At 48.5% G+C, this 17,415-nt stretch overlaps 1 protein-coding gene across 1 annotated transcript; it reads left to right on the plus strand.

Annotated features, from left to right (window-relative positions):
* Window positions 1-836: 836 nt before the first annotated feature.
* Window positions 837-17,177, plus strand: COCMIDRAFT_94185 (uncharacterized protein; the record flags this gene model as incomplete). The annotated part of the gene is made up of 3 exons (XM_007689401.1): window positions 837-1,526; window positions 1,576-16,962; window positions 17,040-17,177. The coding sequence occupies 3 exons, from the start codon at window positions 837-839 to the stop codon at window positions 17,175-17,177; spliced, it is 16,215 nt and encodes a 5,404-aa protein (XP_007687591.1).
* Window positions 17,178-17,415: the final 238 nt, after the last annotated feature.

Here is a 17,415-nt window from a genome sequence, read left to right on the forward strand (position 1 = left end):
GAGTCAGAGACCAGGGCGTGGGCACGCTATTGTCCACTACTTACGTTGGAGCTTGGGAATGCGGCGCCGAGCTGGCGACGCGTGGGTGAATGTCCGACCACATGCTACTGTCACTGCGTGGGACGGCCTCGAGGCTAGTCGCTGGATGTCGCTGGTGGAGCCCTGCTACCGCGTCCTGATTTGTTCCAGTCTGGAATCGAGTTTTCGCCTTGGCCCTCTGGCTGTTCGTTATCCATGTAATAAGCCAGGCAGCTACTTCACATTATCAGATCTTACCCGCCGCTTGTCGAATGACACGCCCACTCGCCAGTCGACTAGGATGTATGACGCTTCGGTCCACCCGCTCCGGAAAACGCCATCGCAGTCACGGAGCAGCCTGCAGTCAAAGACGATGTTAACTTGACTTTCTACCCTTGTTTTTCCTCCTCCAGCCCACAAAGCTCGCTCGTGCACACTCTTGTCTTGTAGCAAGCTTGTTCGTCAGACGTTCTTGTACACCTACTTACAGCGTGCCTACTCTCAACCACATCCTCAAACTCCGTACCCACACATCAGACCAACACTCGAACATAATTCAAGCACAGCTGCCTACACCCGTCATCACGTGCGTCAGTCTTGTGCATACATCCAAGTGCGCATCTACTTGGACCCCTCCGACCAATCAACGTGTCCCAATTTCTCATCATTGCGAGTTCCCACTGAAGTATCCTCTCCTTTAATCCTTCGAGACTGTAGCTACGGTGGTACCTTTTTTGTCTTTCAACTTGATCTGTTATGTGTGTTGGAGCAGCAACATTCCAAGTATCTTGTACATCATATACCCTCCTGCTATAATCATGCCATCCGCTACAACTCCTCGCGAAATGGTCCACAAAAATGGTGTAAACCAAAATTTGTCGATACTGAACGAGCAGCCTTTGCTTTTGGAGGGTCCGGACCTTCTTCACCAACTAGTTCCGCGACTGCATCACGACGCCAACGCCATCGATTTCCTGGAACACGGATCGAAAAGGCGAAAGTTTTCCTACACAACACTTCACTCCTTGAGTGATGCCTTCTCCGCCAGAATCACAGAAATTCTGGGCAAGCTCGAGAGTGCTTCGTCCATTATTCCGGTGTTTCTACCGCAGTCCCCAGAGCTTTACGTAGTTCTACTGGCTATTCTAAAGGCAGGGAAGGCCTTTTGTCCACTCAACCTCGATACACCAACAGAAAGACTAAAATTCATTCTTAAGGATGTTTCAGCTGATATTATAATCACACTCGAATCCTACAGCGAACATATTCGCACAGCCACCAACATCCATATTATATCAGCAGATCGCGAACTTTCTGGTTGCCATAACACCATCTATTATGACTCGCCTCAGCCAAGCCCTGATGATCTTGCATATGTGCTGTACACATCGGGATCCACTGGGTTGCCCAAGGCAGTGAGCGTGTCTCACCGCGCCGTCACTCAAAGCTTGCTCGCTCACGACCGTCACATTCCCGCCTTTTCTCGTTTTCTTCAGTTTGCTGCCCCTGTGAGTGTCAGATTCTGAAACAGTGTTCTTCATACTAACATATCAAAAGACTTTCGACGTCTCCATATTTGAGATATTCTTTCCATGGTTTCGAGGCAAAACTTTGGTTGGCTGCACACGCACACAAATGCTTGATGACCTTCCAGGGACTATAGACAACCTCGACGCGGACGCCGCTGAACTCACACCAACGGTCGTGTGTAATCTTCTATCCGGTCGCTCGAGTGTGCCTGGTCTAAAGTTGCTCCTCACTATTGGCGAGATGCTCACCCAACCCGTCATCGATGAGTTTGGTGGCGATGCGACCAAAGAGAGTATATTGTGGGCTATGTATGGTCCAACAGAAGCCGCAATTCATTGCACCATATGGCCACAGTTTTCAACGTCCGATTCAACCAGCACAATAGGCCACCCACTAGATACTGTTTCTGCTTTCATCCTTGCACCTTCTACAGAACTACACACCCCACTCACTGATATACTTCCGATCGGGCATGTAGGTGAACTTGCGATAGGAGGCCCTCAGGTTGCCAAAGAATACCTCAATCGGCCAGACCTTACACATGCATCCTTCATTGAGCATCCAGACTACGGTCGCCTCTACAGAACCGGTGATCGAGCAAAGATCAATGAACAAGGATTACTGGAGTGTCTGGGACGCGTCGTGTCTGGTCAAGTAAAACTCAGGGGTCAACGGATCGAATTGGGTGAAATTGAGCAAGCCATCATGAAGACAAGAGGGTGTCGTGCAGCCACTGCAATGGTTATACAAGAAAATTTAGTCGCCTTTTGCAGTGGCAGGAATGGAATGTCACGCGAAGCTGTGTTGACGACCTGTAAGCACTGGTTAACTGCATCTATGATACCATCGGATATAATTGTCATCGACGTAATGCCACAACTACCATCGGGTAAAATCGATAGGAACTCTCTCGAGAATGACTATCTATATTCACACTCCGATGGGACGCCATCGTCTCTTGCTGCCAGCCTGAAAGACGCAGTGAGTCACTCGGTTTGGAGTGTCGTCAGCCATTACACCACGCAGAGTGTCGGATTGGAAACCAACCTTACATCCATCGGAATTGACTCTCTCAAATCGATCCGCATTGCATCTGCGTTGCGAAGAGAAGGATACTCTCTAGGAGCGATCGAAGTGCTATCTGCTGCGACCCTTACAGACCTCATTGAAGTCTGTAGGGAATCCAAACCGGTTAGTTTTCAATCTGGTGACAAGAAAATTAAGCCCGAAGCTTTCATTGATACGAAAAACTTTCAACTAAATGGCTGGCGCCATGATGTCGCTTGCATAATTCCATGTACTCCATTGCAGGAAGCCATGCTGGCAGAAACGAGATCGAAGCCCACGGCGTACTGCAACTGGGTCGAGGTCGAGCTTTCAAGTTATTACACCTATGAGCAGATTCAGGATGCTCTGTTATTTCTGGCCCATGAGAATGAGATACTGCGAACCGGTTTCTGCGTCGACTCTCAGCATACGACAGTGTTCTCACAAATAATTTGGAAGGAGCTCTCGCTTTCTCAAATCCAGAAAAAAGCCAGCTTCTCTAAACAGTATTCGATCCAATCTGACCATGATTTTCTCCGACCGTTCGGCGTCCAGGTCAAGACTCATAGCGAACTCCCCCGCCTGCTCTTCCAAATACATCATGCTCTATATGATGGTTGGTCTTTGGACTTGCTACTCCGTGATCTTGATCACTGTCTTCGTGGAAAGCAGGACCTGAAGAGGCCATCATTTCGGGAAGTTGTGCGTTACTTCGATGATGACCAACGGCTCAACAACATCCAAACCTCTACAAACTACTGGAAAAGCCTTCTTGGTGACTATATCCCAACGACTCTGCCAAACTACCATGGGAAGCTGGTCCATAACACAAGCATACATCGATTTTCTGGACAATCATGTGTCAGGCGGCACAGGCTTTCTGAGTGCGCTCACCAATCAGCTGTCAACCCACAAGTCTACTTCCAGGCTGCCACTGCGTTCGTGCTTAGTCTTTACAGTGGCTCCAGTGATGTGGTATTAGGCAACGTAACTTCTGGGCGTACAATCCCTGTAGCTGGCATAGAAGATATTGTCGGCCCTTGCATCGCTTCCCTCCCATTCCGTATCGATTTCGCAGACGCTTATCGCGTTTGTGACGTCTTGAAAAGAACTCAATCAATAAACAGAGACAGTCTACGTTATAGTCAGCTTCCACTACGCGAGATAGCAAGGGCTGTTAATGTCAAGCCTGGAGCGCGATTGTTTGAAACTTTGTTTGTGTGGCAACAGTCAATGGTCTCGGATGACAACACATCGTTGATCGCCAGAATTGTCGATAGCGCAGACGAACTGGAGTTCCGAATAACTTTAGAGTTTGAACCAGTGGGAGACAATATCTTGTTCCGGAGCACATTCGACGCCGCAACTGTATCAGACCGTCAGATTGAGTACCTGTTTCGGCAAATCGATGAAGTGGTGGAGATGTTCATGGCAGATGCCGATTGTAACATACGTGCGATGAACCAATGCTTTACCACGCCATCCTTATCTATTGCCAACCCCACCCCTCTGGAGCATCGCTTTGATCATGGCCCTTCTTATGCTGTAGAGCAATGGGCGGCTACTGATCCACACCGAACAGCTATAATATTCGGCCACGAAGTCAATGGGTCAATGAAGGTTAAAGACACAATGACTTACAGCATGTTGAACTCACGTGCTAACCAGTTGGCTCGTCTTCTTGCAGAACATGGCGTAGCAAATGACCAGCTCGTGTGTATTATCATGGAGAAGTCAGTCAATCTCTATACTTCTATCCTTGCTGTACTCAAGCTCGGCTGTGGCTACCTACCGCTCGTTCCTGATACCCCAATCGATAGAGTGAAGACCATCCTGAACGATGCTCGGATTGAGTTGTGCGTTTCAGAATCGTCACTGTCAGCTACCTTACGCTCAGATCTCTTAGTTGATGTTATAGACTTTGACCTCGCTACGCTCTCTGATCACTGCGATCGAAACTTGGAAACACCATACAATGGCCAGCATCTTGCTTACGCGGTCTTCACTTCTGGAAGTACAGGAACACCCAAAGGCGTTCTTGTGACGCAGGATAACCTTATGAGTAACCTGCAGTACCTTTCAACTGTTTACCCCTTTTCTGCCGACTCGCGTATGCTGCAGGCATGTTCACAAGCCTTCGACGTTAGCGTCTTCGAGATATTCTTCACTTGGTATGTCGGCATATGCCTATGCTCGGCGACAAAAGAACATCTCTTTCGCGACTTCGAGGCTGCCATCAACCAAATGAAAGTTACGCATCTTAGTCTTACACCGACAGTTGCTGCGCTTGTGGACCCGAAAAATGTTCCCAAAGTCGAATTTTTAGTAACAGCAGGAGAGGCAGTGACTGAACATGTGCGCAGGAAATGGGCAGGTCGAGGGTTGTACCAAGGCTATGGACCGTCGGAGACTACAAACATATGTACTGTTCGAGTTGCAGTCACTCCAGATGATCTAATCAACAACATTGGTAGTCCCTTTTCCAACACCTCGGCACTTGTGCTCGATCCCGAAAGTCAGGACATACTTCCACGAGGTGCTGTTGGAGAACTTTGTTTCGGTGGCTCACAGGTGTTCCGCGGCTACCTCAACCGACCAGAACTCAACGCCCAAAAAATTATTCACCATCCCACGTACGGCAGGATATACCGATCTGGCGACATGGGAATACTTCTTCCAGATGATAGCATTCTCTCTACAGGACGTACGGATGATCAAGTGAAAATTCGTGGCCAGCGGGTTGAGTTAGGGGAAATAACATCTGTCATACTTGATCATGATACTGTTTGGGATTGTGTCACCCTCGCTTTAGAACAGACCAACAACTCGAAAACGCTTGTTAGTTTCTGGGTACCAACGGAAGATTCGTCAAGCTGCGTCGAAAGTTTAGAGCCTTCCAAATTTGCACCCACAATTTCGGAATTATTCGACCTGTTGTCCCGACGAGTGCCATCCTATATGGTCCCATCTCATCTCATTCCGATATCTTGCCTACCGATGACCCCGCAGGCAAAGATTGACAAGCGATTCTTGCAGCGATTATTCTCCAGTTTTGAAGAACATACCCTGAACAACGCCACACATTCTAATAGTATCGCGGAGACAGAAGAGGGAGAGCTATTGTCACAATGGGAAAGGGACGTCTCTCAACTCTTGATCCGAACGCTTGCTATTTCTTCAGACAAACTTAAGCGGACCTCATCATTCTTTAATCTAGGCCTAGACTCTGTATCAGCTATACGTTTCTGTAGCGAGCTACGAAAGGCAGGGCTTGGTGACTATTCTATATCCGAAGTTCTCAAGCACCCATCCGTTGCTGGTTTGGCATCTTTGGAGAAGTCGCAATCATCTACAACAACACAGGCCAAGATACTATCGATAGACGCACCCGATATCTTTACCATGGACCAACTCCAAAGAATTCGCTCGATCGTTGAGAAAAACGGATTCGGAGTGGCGAAAATACTTCCTTGTACGCCACTCCAAGAAGCCATGATATCGAGTGGTTTCACTTCATCGGGGCAGGCATATTGTAATGTCATGGTTTTCGATATCAAGGGAGATATCTACCAGCTACAAAGGTGCTGGGAGACTGTGATCCAGCGGCACGATATTCTTCGAACTTCGTTCGTTGCAACGGAGGATCCATCTTACTCATTTGCTCAAGTCATTGTAGAAGAGTATGACATGGGTTGGCACGAGGACAGTCTGGACAGCAACCTCCAATTACGCATCAGTAAGATCCTGTCTGATCTCATGGAAGCCAACAAACCTCCAGTGTACTTTTCTCTAGTCCGAGAAGAAGATTCCACAAAGTTGCTCTTTTGCTGTCATCATGCCCTCTACGATGGTATAGCTGTGTCCACACTCCTTGCAGAAGTCCAGGAACTATATCATGGCCGCCGGCTATTACCGCCCGTTTCATACGAGGTTTACCTGAAGCGCATAGTTGAGCAGAACTTGGATGAGGCTGACAAGTATTGGTCTGCTTTATTGGAAGGCTTTGAGCCCACGTCGTTCCCCGCTCTCACTGGGAAGAGAGTCCAAAAGTATGAAGCTTTTAAGTCTTCGTCAAGACGTCTCAGCGTATCACTCGAGAGCGTACGAAAAGCATGCCGAGACAGCTCAGTGTCACTTTTGTCCGTTGTGCATGCTGCATGGGCAAAACTACTCCACTTTTATACTCATGAAAACGATGTCTGTTTCGGCAACATAGTAAGTGGTCGCAGCTTTCCAGGAGAGGATCTCGAACGCTTGGTCGCACCTTGCTTCAACTCTCTACCCGTCCGTGGCGATTTTGACTTTAGCAAAAGCAATCGCGCCTTGGTGGACCTGATGCACAACCAAAGCATCGAGTCGCTCGCTTACCAATTAACCCCACTCCGTAGGATACAGAAGACTATACTCGAGGATGGTAGGCGTCTATTTGACTCCCTTGTGATCCTTCAGCAGCCCAATGTGCCTTTGGATAGCACCATTTGGAGACTTGAGCAAGACTCGGGTGACATGGACATACCTATCGTATGCGAAGTCGTCCAGGACCAGGTTGACGATACTCTCAGACTATTATTGCACTACAACAATTCGATAATATCCGAACCAGAGGCGTCAATAGTCATGAAGACGTTCGATGCTGCCTTGGCGTCTCTCATCAAGTTTCCTGATGCACTTGCTGCTGACACGGACATGTTTCCTACCACACTCTGGGCGAATTCCAACTTGAACTTCAAACGTCTCGACAGTGGCTCCAGATTTTTGCACTCTGGATTTGAGCGCACGGCATTGCTGCATCCAGATTGGATTGCCCTCGACTTCTGGCATTGCCCAGGAAAGAAAACGACGTGGTCTTTCGAGCAACTCAATCGAGAGGCGAATCAGATTGCACACGCGCTCATCAGAGCGGGCGCTGGGCCAGAACAAGTCATACCTATCCACATCCCCAAAAGCCCGGTATACTATGCTAGCGTACTCGGAGTACTCAAATCTGGAGCCGCATTTGCCCCTATTCATCCCGACCTGCCGGAAGCGCGCAAGCAGCTAATGTTCAAAGATCTGAAACCAAAGATCGTTCTTTGCGACGATGATTCGTTGCTTCCTGAAGATCCTCCTGGAATGACCGTCATCAACGCTCAATCTCTTTCAAGTGATGATGTTTCTAACCCCGTTATCGAGGACTTGAAAGATACCAACCTTGCTTACTGCCTTTTCACCTCCGGCTCTACCGGTGTTCCAAAAGCTGTCAGCATGGAACATCATGCTCCAATACAGACTATCGAAAGCTCCAGAACGCTCATACCCTGGAACTCTCAATCTCGACTCCTTCAATACGCTGCGATAACTTTCGACATGTGCTACTACGACTGCTTTCTTGCCTGGACCTTTGGCTTTACCCTTTGTGCTGCAGAACAGGGTGATTTACTTAACGATCTTTCGGGAGGGATCAACACCCTTAAAGCTGATCTACTTGACCTCACGCCGTCTGTTGCAGAGACTCTGAAGAGGGTCGATGTTCCAAATGTGAAATGGCTTTACTGCATTGGTGAAGCCATGTCGTCATCAGTTGTTAAGGAGTGGGAGGGCGCATGTATCAATTCATTTGGCCCGACTGAAGCTGCCTTTTGTACGACCATGACTCCCGTCTCTAAAGATGGAAGCACTTCGATTATCGGGAACCCCTTTCCAACGACGTCCTTTGCGATCTTCTCTGAGAACAGCAAAACTCCACTCCCTGTTTTGAGTATCGGAGAGCTCTATATCGGGGGTGTGCAGCTCGCGCGAGGTTATTGGGGCAGGGCTGACCTCACACACGATCGTTTCGTGACGCGCTGTGGCCAAAGATTCTACAAGAGTGGCGATATGGTGCGAATGTTGAGTGACAGCAACTTCGAATTCATAGGACGTCTTGACGATCAGGTAAAGATCCGTGGACTTCGAGTTGAGCTGGGTGAGATCAATAGCGTCCTTGCAGAGCTTGACCCAGGTTTGCTATCTGTCACGACGCAAATCCTCCGGAAAGAAGAATCCTCAAAAGAGCAATTAGTCACATTTCTGGTTTTACGACAACCGATCCACGAAAGGAATATACCCACGCTCCAGCAGAAGCTCAAAAAACTAGCAAGTACTCGTCTACCTTCATATATGGTACCTCAATTCTTCTTGGTAGTAGACGAAATACCAAAATCAATGGCTGGTAAGATCGATAAGAAGGCTTTGAATACTATCTTTCGACAGTATTCAGATCCCAGCTCACTTCCCAATGGAATCTCGCATACCACGGAACACCAGTGGTCCAAAACCGAAAGCGAGGTTCGCAACGTTCTTGCGCGTATATCCAAGACTCCAACGGAAAACATCTCACCAACAACATCAATCTACCAGCTGGGTCTCGGCAGCATTAGCGCAGTTCAAATCGCATCTGCTCTTCGTTCTCAAGGATACACAATCAAAGCAACAGACGTTCTGAAACATACCACATGCAGTGATCTTGCTGAGCACTTGGGCCAGGCATCTGCTTCAGAGGCACCTGAGTTTTCACCATTCGATTTCCATGGCTTTGAGAGCAAGTACAGAACACAGATCTTGAGGGATCATGGTATCGACAACAGGAATGTTGCCGCTGTCCGACCATGCACCCCCCTTCAAAATGGGATGGTATCGCAATTCCTTGCAAAGGAGGGGGCTGTTTATATGAACTACCTCAGTTTGCAACTAAAACCGGAGGTTGATTCAGAGAAGCTCAAATCAGCGTGGTCATCTACGATGGAACGCCATAGCTTGCTACGTACTGGATTTGCTCATGTCAAGGATCCACTTTTTCCCTTCGCCATGATCGAGTATACTCAGATTTCTGCAACACTGCCTTGGAGTGCAACACAAAAGCAAAACGAATATCAGTCCTCAGATGCGTGGCTTCAGCAAATACGGAATCAGTCACTCAAGGAGTTGTACTTGCCTCCTTGGGCGCTACGATTCGTTCAAAGTAACGACCAGTCCTTTCTCGACTTGGCCATTTTCCACGCACTGTTTGATGCGCAAAGCCTCCAAAGTATCTTTACTGATGTTGCAGCCTTTTACAAGGGTCTAAGCCTACCGCCAGTGTCGTCTCTAGACGAAGTTGTGAGTCATGTCATTCAATCTAACAAGCAGGACAACAGCAGCGGAAAAGAGTTTTGGGTTGAACTTGGCAAGACTGCAAATCCATCTCGCTTTCCCAACCTAGCGCCTTTGAAATACGATCCAGAACCTCCAATCATCTATACCAGGCGATCTGTAAAATCGCTTATCGATCTGGAAAACGGATGTCGGCAGGCAAATACCACGATGCCAGCCGTGGGCATAGCGAGCTGGCTATCGCTACTATCTTCCTATACTGGAGAAAGTTCTGTAACCTGTGGTGTTGTACTTTCTGGTCGAAATTCCGATGCTACAGCGCATTCCAACTTCCCGTGCATCAATACTGTCCCGTTAGCGTTCACTGTGGCGAATGATACGACGAAGATGCTGGAATCAATCACAGTGTTGAATGCGGGAATCCAGGAACATCAATCCAAACCACTCAAAGAAATTCAAGCGCTCATGGGCTTTCCAAATGGGGCGCTGTTTGATAGCATTTTCGCCTATCAGAAACTGGCAAACGATACTGATACCTCCGACCTCTGGACTGTTGTAGACGAAAGAGCCACTATCGAGTATCCAGTCTCCATCGAGCTAGAACCAAAGGGAGGAAGATTGGAGTACAGACTCACATACTTTCCCAACATAATCCCGAGAGGACAAGCGTCTTTGATTGTTGCACAACTTGATCACTTGATGGAGAGTTTCATCTTTCACTCCGAAACACCTTTGGCCGAGACAGACTACTCCCAGAAACTATACTCCATCACTCCAGCAAAGGAAGACGAAATACCATCGGATGTGAAGCTACTCCACGAGCTGGTAGAGAGGACAGCTAAGGAGTACCCCCAGCGCATGGCTTTTGAATTCGTGTGCAACGAGAGCAACGGGAAGCGTTCAGTGAGGCGCTGGACGTATCACGAATTGGATCAAGAAGGCAACAAGATCGCACAATTGCTTGCGGCTCACAACGTTAAGCAAAACAGCCTTGTGGGTGTGTGCTTCGAAAAATGCCCAGAAGCCTCTTTCGCTATGCTGGGAATACTCAAGGCGGGGTGCGCTTTTGTTGCCATTGATCCGGGAGCACCTGCTGCGCGTCAAACGTTCATAATTAAGGATTCTGATGCTCAGGCTGTTTTGTCAATGTCATCACAGTCGGCTCAATTTAAGGTGGGTGCTGAGGTGCCGGTCCTCGACCTCGATGAAGTGGAATGGCGCTCGCTTTCTGGGCAAAAACTATTTGAAAATAGCGCCATCGACCCACAGGACCGAAGCTACTGTTTGTATACATCTGGAACTACCGGTACACCTAAAGGTTGTGAACTGACCCATGAGAACGCTGTCCAAGCCTTGCTGGCCTTCCAGCGTCTTTTCGCCGGGCACTGGGATGTCGACTCGCGATGGCTCCAATTCGCGTCTTTTCACTTCGACGTTTCCGTGCTCGAACAGTACTGGAGCTGGTCTGTTGGTATTTGTGTGGTATCCGCGCCTCGTGACCTCATCTTCGAAGACCTCGCAAACTCCATCCGTGATCTCGACATCACACACATTGACCTCACGCCCAGCCTTGCTCAAATTCTACATCCCGACGATGTACCAAGTCTTTGTAAGGGTGTTTTCATCACCGGTGGTGAAAGTCTAAAGCAAGAGATTTTGGATGTTTGGGGTCCTAAAGGCGTCATCTACAATGGATACGGGCCGACCGAGGCCACGATAGGGTGTACCATGTACCCACGCGTTCCAGCGAACGGGAAACCCTCGAATATTGGCCCACAGTTCGACAATGTTGGGTCACTGGTCCTCCGTCCGGGCTCTGACATTCCAGTCTTAAGAGGTGGTATCGGTGAACTTTGCGTCTCGGGAAAACTCGTTGGAAAAGGCTATCTCAACCGTCCAGATTTGACTGCAGAGCGCTTCCCTTCTCTCAGCCGCTTTTCCCAACGCGTATATCGGACGGGAGATATCGTTAGGATCCTCCATGACGGTACATTCTACTTTTTGGGTCGCGCCGATGACCAAGTCAAGTTGCGTGGCCAACGTTTGGAAGTCGCTGAGATCAATTCCGTTATTAAACAGTCTGACAGCGACATTTCGGATGTCGCAACGCTTGTTCTGAAGCATCCAATGCAACAAAAAGAGCAACTTGTTTCCTTTATTGTATGCGGTAAAACTCTGAAAGCTCAACCAGAAGTCTTGCTTGGCGAGATTAGAGGAACAGCAAGCGCGAAGCAGGCTTGCAACGACAAGCTTCCGCCTTACATGATACCTACGCACTTCGTCCCACTTACTTCCATGCCACTCAATGTCAACAACAAGGCAGATGGTAAGGCACTTAAGAAGATGTACGAGGCCCTTTCTTCTAGCGACCTTCAAAAGCTGTCTGCCGCTTCCTTCTCGGAAGATGAACAATGGTCGAAACAAGAGGAGAAACTCCGGGATGTCATGCTTGAAGCCCTTGGTGCGAATCATGAGAGCATGTCCAAAAATACAAGCTTTTTTGAATTAGGCATGGACTCTATCTCCGTGATAGGCGTCACACAATCTTTGAAACAGGCTGGTTTCACGAAAGCCACTACCTCAATGATACTACAATGTCCCACAATTCGGCGGCTTGCAAAGTCTTTGTCAACCAATAGTGCTACGAGCAACAGACATGGATCGATTCTCGCAGCCCGGCAGTCTATCAATGCTGTAAATCATCGTCATCGACGCAAAGTGGCTAACCGCTTGTCTGTCGAACCCAGCAAGATCGAAGCTCTTGCACCATGTACACCTCTACAGCAGGGCATGATTGCAAGATCAATGGAAAACGACGCCGGGCTTTACTTCAATACCTTCCGGTTCAAATTGAACATGGAAGTTGACGAAGAGAAGCTGCAGAATGCATGGGCAACAATGTATAACTCGACCCAAATACTACGTACAGTATTCGTAAATACCGAAGAAGGGTATTTGCAAGCTGTTCTTGGCGGCATTCCTTTCAACGGGTTTATCCAAACGTCGGCTGAAGATGATGACCTCGTTGATCACATGGCTCAGTTACGGAAGGATTGGCTCGGCCTTAATGACGTTGAGTTTCGACAGCCGTTCCAGGTGCATCTTATTTCGACGCAGAAGCAAAAGTTACTCATTGTGCACATATTTCATGGCCTCTACGACGGAAACAGCATCGGTCTCCTCCTGCAAGGTGTATGGAATTCGTACAACGGACAGGACTCGATGTCGGATGCGCCATCGTTCCACACTGCTCTTGCCCACGGTCCACTGAAAATGCCCGACAACGCGAAAAGTTTCTGGAAGGATCAGATACTAGCCAGGACTTCATCTCTCCCCACGGTACTCGACAATTCAGGTCAAGACGCTGTTGTTATCTCGCGTAAATCACATGCATCGGCCAACTTCGACCTCATCCGACGACGGCTTAATGTCACGGCGCAAGCTGTTGTACAAGCTTGTTGGCTCAGCGTGCTTCACAGACATGTAAAAGGAAATGTGGCAACCGGCATAATCGTATCCGGTCGTAGCATTGAACTTGAAGGCGCGGATCGGGTTATAGGGCCTATGTTCAACACAATTCCCTATCACCAGCGGACTCAACGCAGCGAGCCCTGGTCATCAATCATCAAGAGGGTACACAATTTCAATGTCGAAGCTTACCCGTTTCAACATACACCACTGAGAGATATCATGAAGTGGTGCAAGCGGTCTCCAAATAACCCTCTATTTGACAATCTCTTTGTGTATCAAGGTGCACAAGACAATGAGGAGTGGGCAAGAAACGACGTTTGGCAACTCTTGGACGATGCTGCCATTGCTGATTATCCGTTGGCTTTTGAGGTCGAGCATCGGGGTGGCAACGAGTTGAAGTTGACACTGGTTGCACAGGGGCATGTCGCAAATGCCCAGATCGCAGCTGAGTTACTGGACATGTTTGAAGAAGCGCTGAACCAAGCCATCAATGACCCATCGGCTGTTCTCGAGCTGCCAGTTGATGTGAGTGATACGGTTGAGAACCCCACCGCTGTTCAATCTGACCCAAGTCACAACAATAATATCTCGGACTTTGAATGGAGTGACAACGCCATCGCAATCAGAGAAGAGATTGCCCATTTGACCGCAAACGAGATGGAAAGCATCAATGAAACAACTTCGATCTTCGAGCTTGGTCTTGATAGTATCGATGCGATCAAGCTTTCGTCAAAGCTCAAGAAACGAGGAATGGGACTCTCAGTCAGCGGCATCATGCGCGGGTTGACTATTGAGAAGATGGTACAAAGTGTGTCGATGAAGAACACTCGGACTGGAGAAGCAGCTTCTCGTTTTGATTTGGATACTCGCAAAACGAAGCTAGCAAAGTGTCTCGGCCACCAAGCATTCAACACCAACGATATCGAGGAAGTACTACCTCTAACACCGCTCCAGGAAGCCATGGTTGCCGAGATGATTACATCCGAGTACACAAGGTACTACAACCATGATGTGCTAATGCTTAGTGGAGACACAGATACAAGCAAGCTCCAAAAAGCCTGGGCAACAGTCATCATGGGTTCACCAATATTACGTACTGGTTTCGTTGAGGTGTACGATCCGGACATCGATCTCTCGTTCGCGCAGGTCGTCCACCGTCAATCACATGACCTTTACTCACACATGAGTTTTGACAGCACACCAGACTTTACATCTATCTTCAAGGACCTCCGAAACGACGTGATTCAAAAACCACTTTCATCGCCAGCTTTTCACCTTACATTCATCGACACCCCCGGTCAATCGTATCTCGTGCTATCGATTGCGCATGCACTGTATGATGGATGGTCTCTGGGCTTGTTGCATTCTGATGTGCACCGAGCCTACCAGCATGAATTTGAAGCTCGGCCACCCTACCAGCCGTCTTTATCAGAGATGATCAAAACCTCAGGACCCGATGCCGCAGGCTTCTGGCAAGACTACCTCTCCGGCGCTATCGGCACCACTTTCCCGCATCGAACACCAGGACCCGATGACAAGAGCAACATCGTTCATCGCCATCAAGAAAACAGTAAAATCCCCCTGGAAAGCATCCATTTGTTTGCAAGGAACAATAATGTTTCGCTTCAGACTGTGGGACAAACAGTCTTTGCTCTCGTCAGTGCATCTTTTACCCGCTCTCTTGATGTGACTTTTGGCTCTGTGCTTTCCGGACGCGATGATGAAGAAACATCCCAGCTTATGTTTCCGACTATGAATACAGTAGCTATACGAACCATTCTTCACGGAACAAGTGTCGAATTGCTGCGATATGTTCAAGACAACTTTGCGAATATCAAACGGTGGCAACATTACTCACTTCGAAAGGCTATGTCGCAGGCTAGGGTGGATGGTAGATTGTGTGATAGCCTGTTCATTTATCAAAAGAGCTTGGAGCAAGAGCAGGATAAGGATGAGAAGCTGTATACCAGTGTTGAGGGTCAAAGCGATGTCGAGTATGCGGTGTGTGTTGAGATGGAGGTGGCGAACGACACTTTGTTATGGCGTTGCGCGGTCAAAGATGGTGTTTTTGATTTGGAAGGAACAAAGCAGTTGCTGAAGAGGATGGACGATGTGCTGAGACACTTGATGGAGCGAGCAGATGCACCGGTGATTGAGATGACTGCAGAAGGAACGTCAGTCTGCGGTCTGCCAGCTTTCGAAGAGGCTGAGATTCAGACTGAAAGCGGTCATGTGGAATCTGGAGAAGACGGCGGACAGGATGCACCAAGCACGGAAACAGCTAGCAGGATCCGCAAAATATTGGCTGCAGTTTCGAAGACACCTGAGGAGGAGATGACTAGCGGCATGACTATATTCCACATGGGATTGGACTCCATCAGCGCAATCAAAGTATCATCGCTTCTTCGCAAACAGGGGATTGTCCTCAGCGTTGGAGAGATGCTGCAAGCTGGTTCGGTGGAGAAGATGGCCAGGCTTGTCGATGCTCGTGCTTCGGAACCCCTCAAAGATAACACAGACAATTCAGCGAGTCTTGATGAAGTACTCAAAGACTTGAACTATGCGGAGGTTTCCAAGCGAGCCGGCGTTGATGCGGACAATGTCGTCAAGGTTTTCCCAGTCACTGCTGGTCAGCTTTACATGCTGTCAATGTGGCTCAATACCAACGGCAGCAATTTCTACCCAGAGTTCACCTACAAGCTCGAGGGTGATGTGGTTTTTGAAGATCTGCAAAAGGCATGGCAGGCTTTGGTGGTGGCGAATCCAATACTCAGGACATGCTTGGTCTCAGTTGGCGATCACCGGGTACCCTACGTTCAGCTTGTGTTGAGAGATGTTGATAGCGCCATCACAGATGTCACTGGATGCGGGGAAGATGAGATACGCGAACGCGTTCAACATGCTATAACTCAACAGCCATGGGCAAGGTTGTTGGTTTCCCAGAACTCCTGCGGCTGGACTTTGCAACTCAGAATACACCACACACTCTACGACGGCATCAGTCTCCCATTGCTCATGCAACAACTCGAAGACCTCTGCAACGGCAGTGCCCCTGCTCTCTCTCAAAATGATATCCTAGCCGACTTCGTCTCCAGCACATCCTCGCTCTCTTATTCCCTACAGCGCCGCCAATTCTGGGAAACCCATCTCTCCAACGCAAACCCATCCCAACTAAAACAGCCCTCCCACACACCCACCACCCGCCTAGAAATCTTCCGCCCATCCCTAACTCCGACCCAAACCCTCGACACCACCGCCCGCCACCACGGCATCTCCCCGCACGCCCTCTTCCTCGCCATTTACGCAAAACTCCACTCCTGCCTCAACCACAACACCACCACCACCACCACCGACGACATAGTCCTAGGCGTCTATCTCGCCAACCGCTCTTTATCATGCACGTCTGACCTCCCCACCGCCGCAATTCCAACCCTCAACCTCGTCCCTTTGCGAGTCTCAAGCCTGCAAACCCGCAGCGTAGTAGAGTCAGCAAAGGAAATCCAGGCGCATTTCCGCAATCTTAGTGATACTAGCGTCGCGACTACGAGTCTCGTCGAGATTGAGGAGTGGACTGGTGTCAAAATTGATGTTTTTGTCAATTTCCTGGTCGATCTAGACGACGCGAGGAGTTCCCCGAAACACGGACATGGTCAAGGTGTGCGCATTCAATCTGTGGAGAGAGAAGAATATCAGACAGGATTTTCTCGCATATCACCCGTTACCCACGAGCAACATGGTTTGGACATCAAAGAGTTGAGAAATGAACGTGTGAATGGCGTGTTTTTGGTATGTTTATCTCTCTCTCCCCATCACGTATCTTCATACCAGAGCTCTTTTTTTTTCTTGCTAATACGGGAATACAGCACGCCATCGATGTTGAAGCGACGGTGCGAGAGGGATATTTGGATGTGGGTATTTTTGCACCAGGAGAAATGATTAGTTTGGAGCAAGGAGAGGAATTGGTGGAGGGGCTGAAGAGTGAGGTTGAAGGGTTGTCATAGAGTAGTTATTTTTTTTATTTTTCCTTTTCTCAGTTATTTATTCGGAATTGAATATTAGAGTTTAGGATGGGGATGGGGCGTATCGGCTTGTTGTTAAACTTCATGTACTGTCTTTGTTGTTGATTTTTTGAAAAACAAAAAAAGTAATCGACGCGCTGTTTATGAGAGTTGGAATGTATTACATGGATTTCGTGATTAAATTGTACATGGCATTATGTACTAACCCGACGCCTCGCTA

The sequence above is a fragment of the Bipolaris oryzae genome (genome assembly GCF_000523455.1).
Source record: "Bipolaris oryzae ATCC 44560 unplaced genomic scaffold scaffold_57, whole genome shotgun sequence".
In the NCBI taxonomy this organism is placed as follows: domain Eukaryota; kingdom Fungi; phylum Ascomycota; class Dothideomycetes; order Pleosporales; family Pleosporaceae; genus Bipolaris; species Bipolaris oryzae.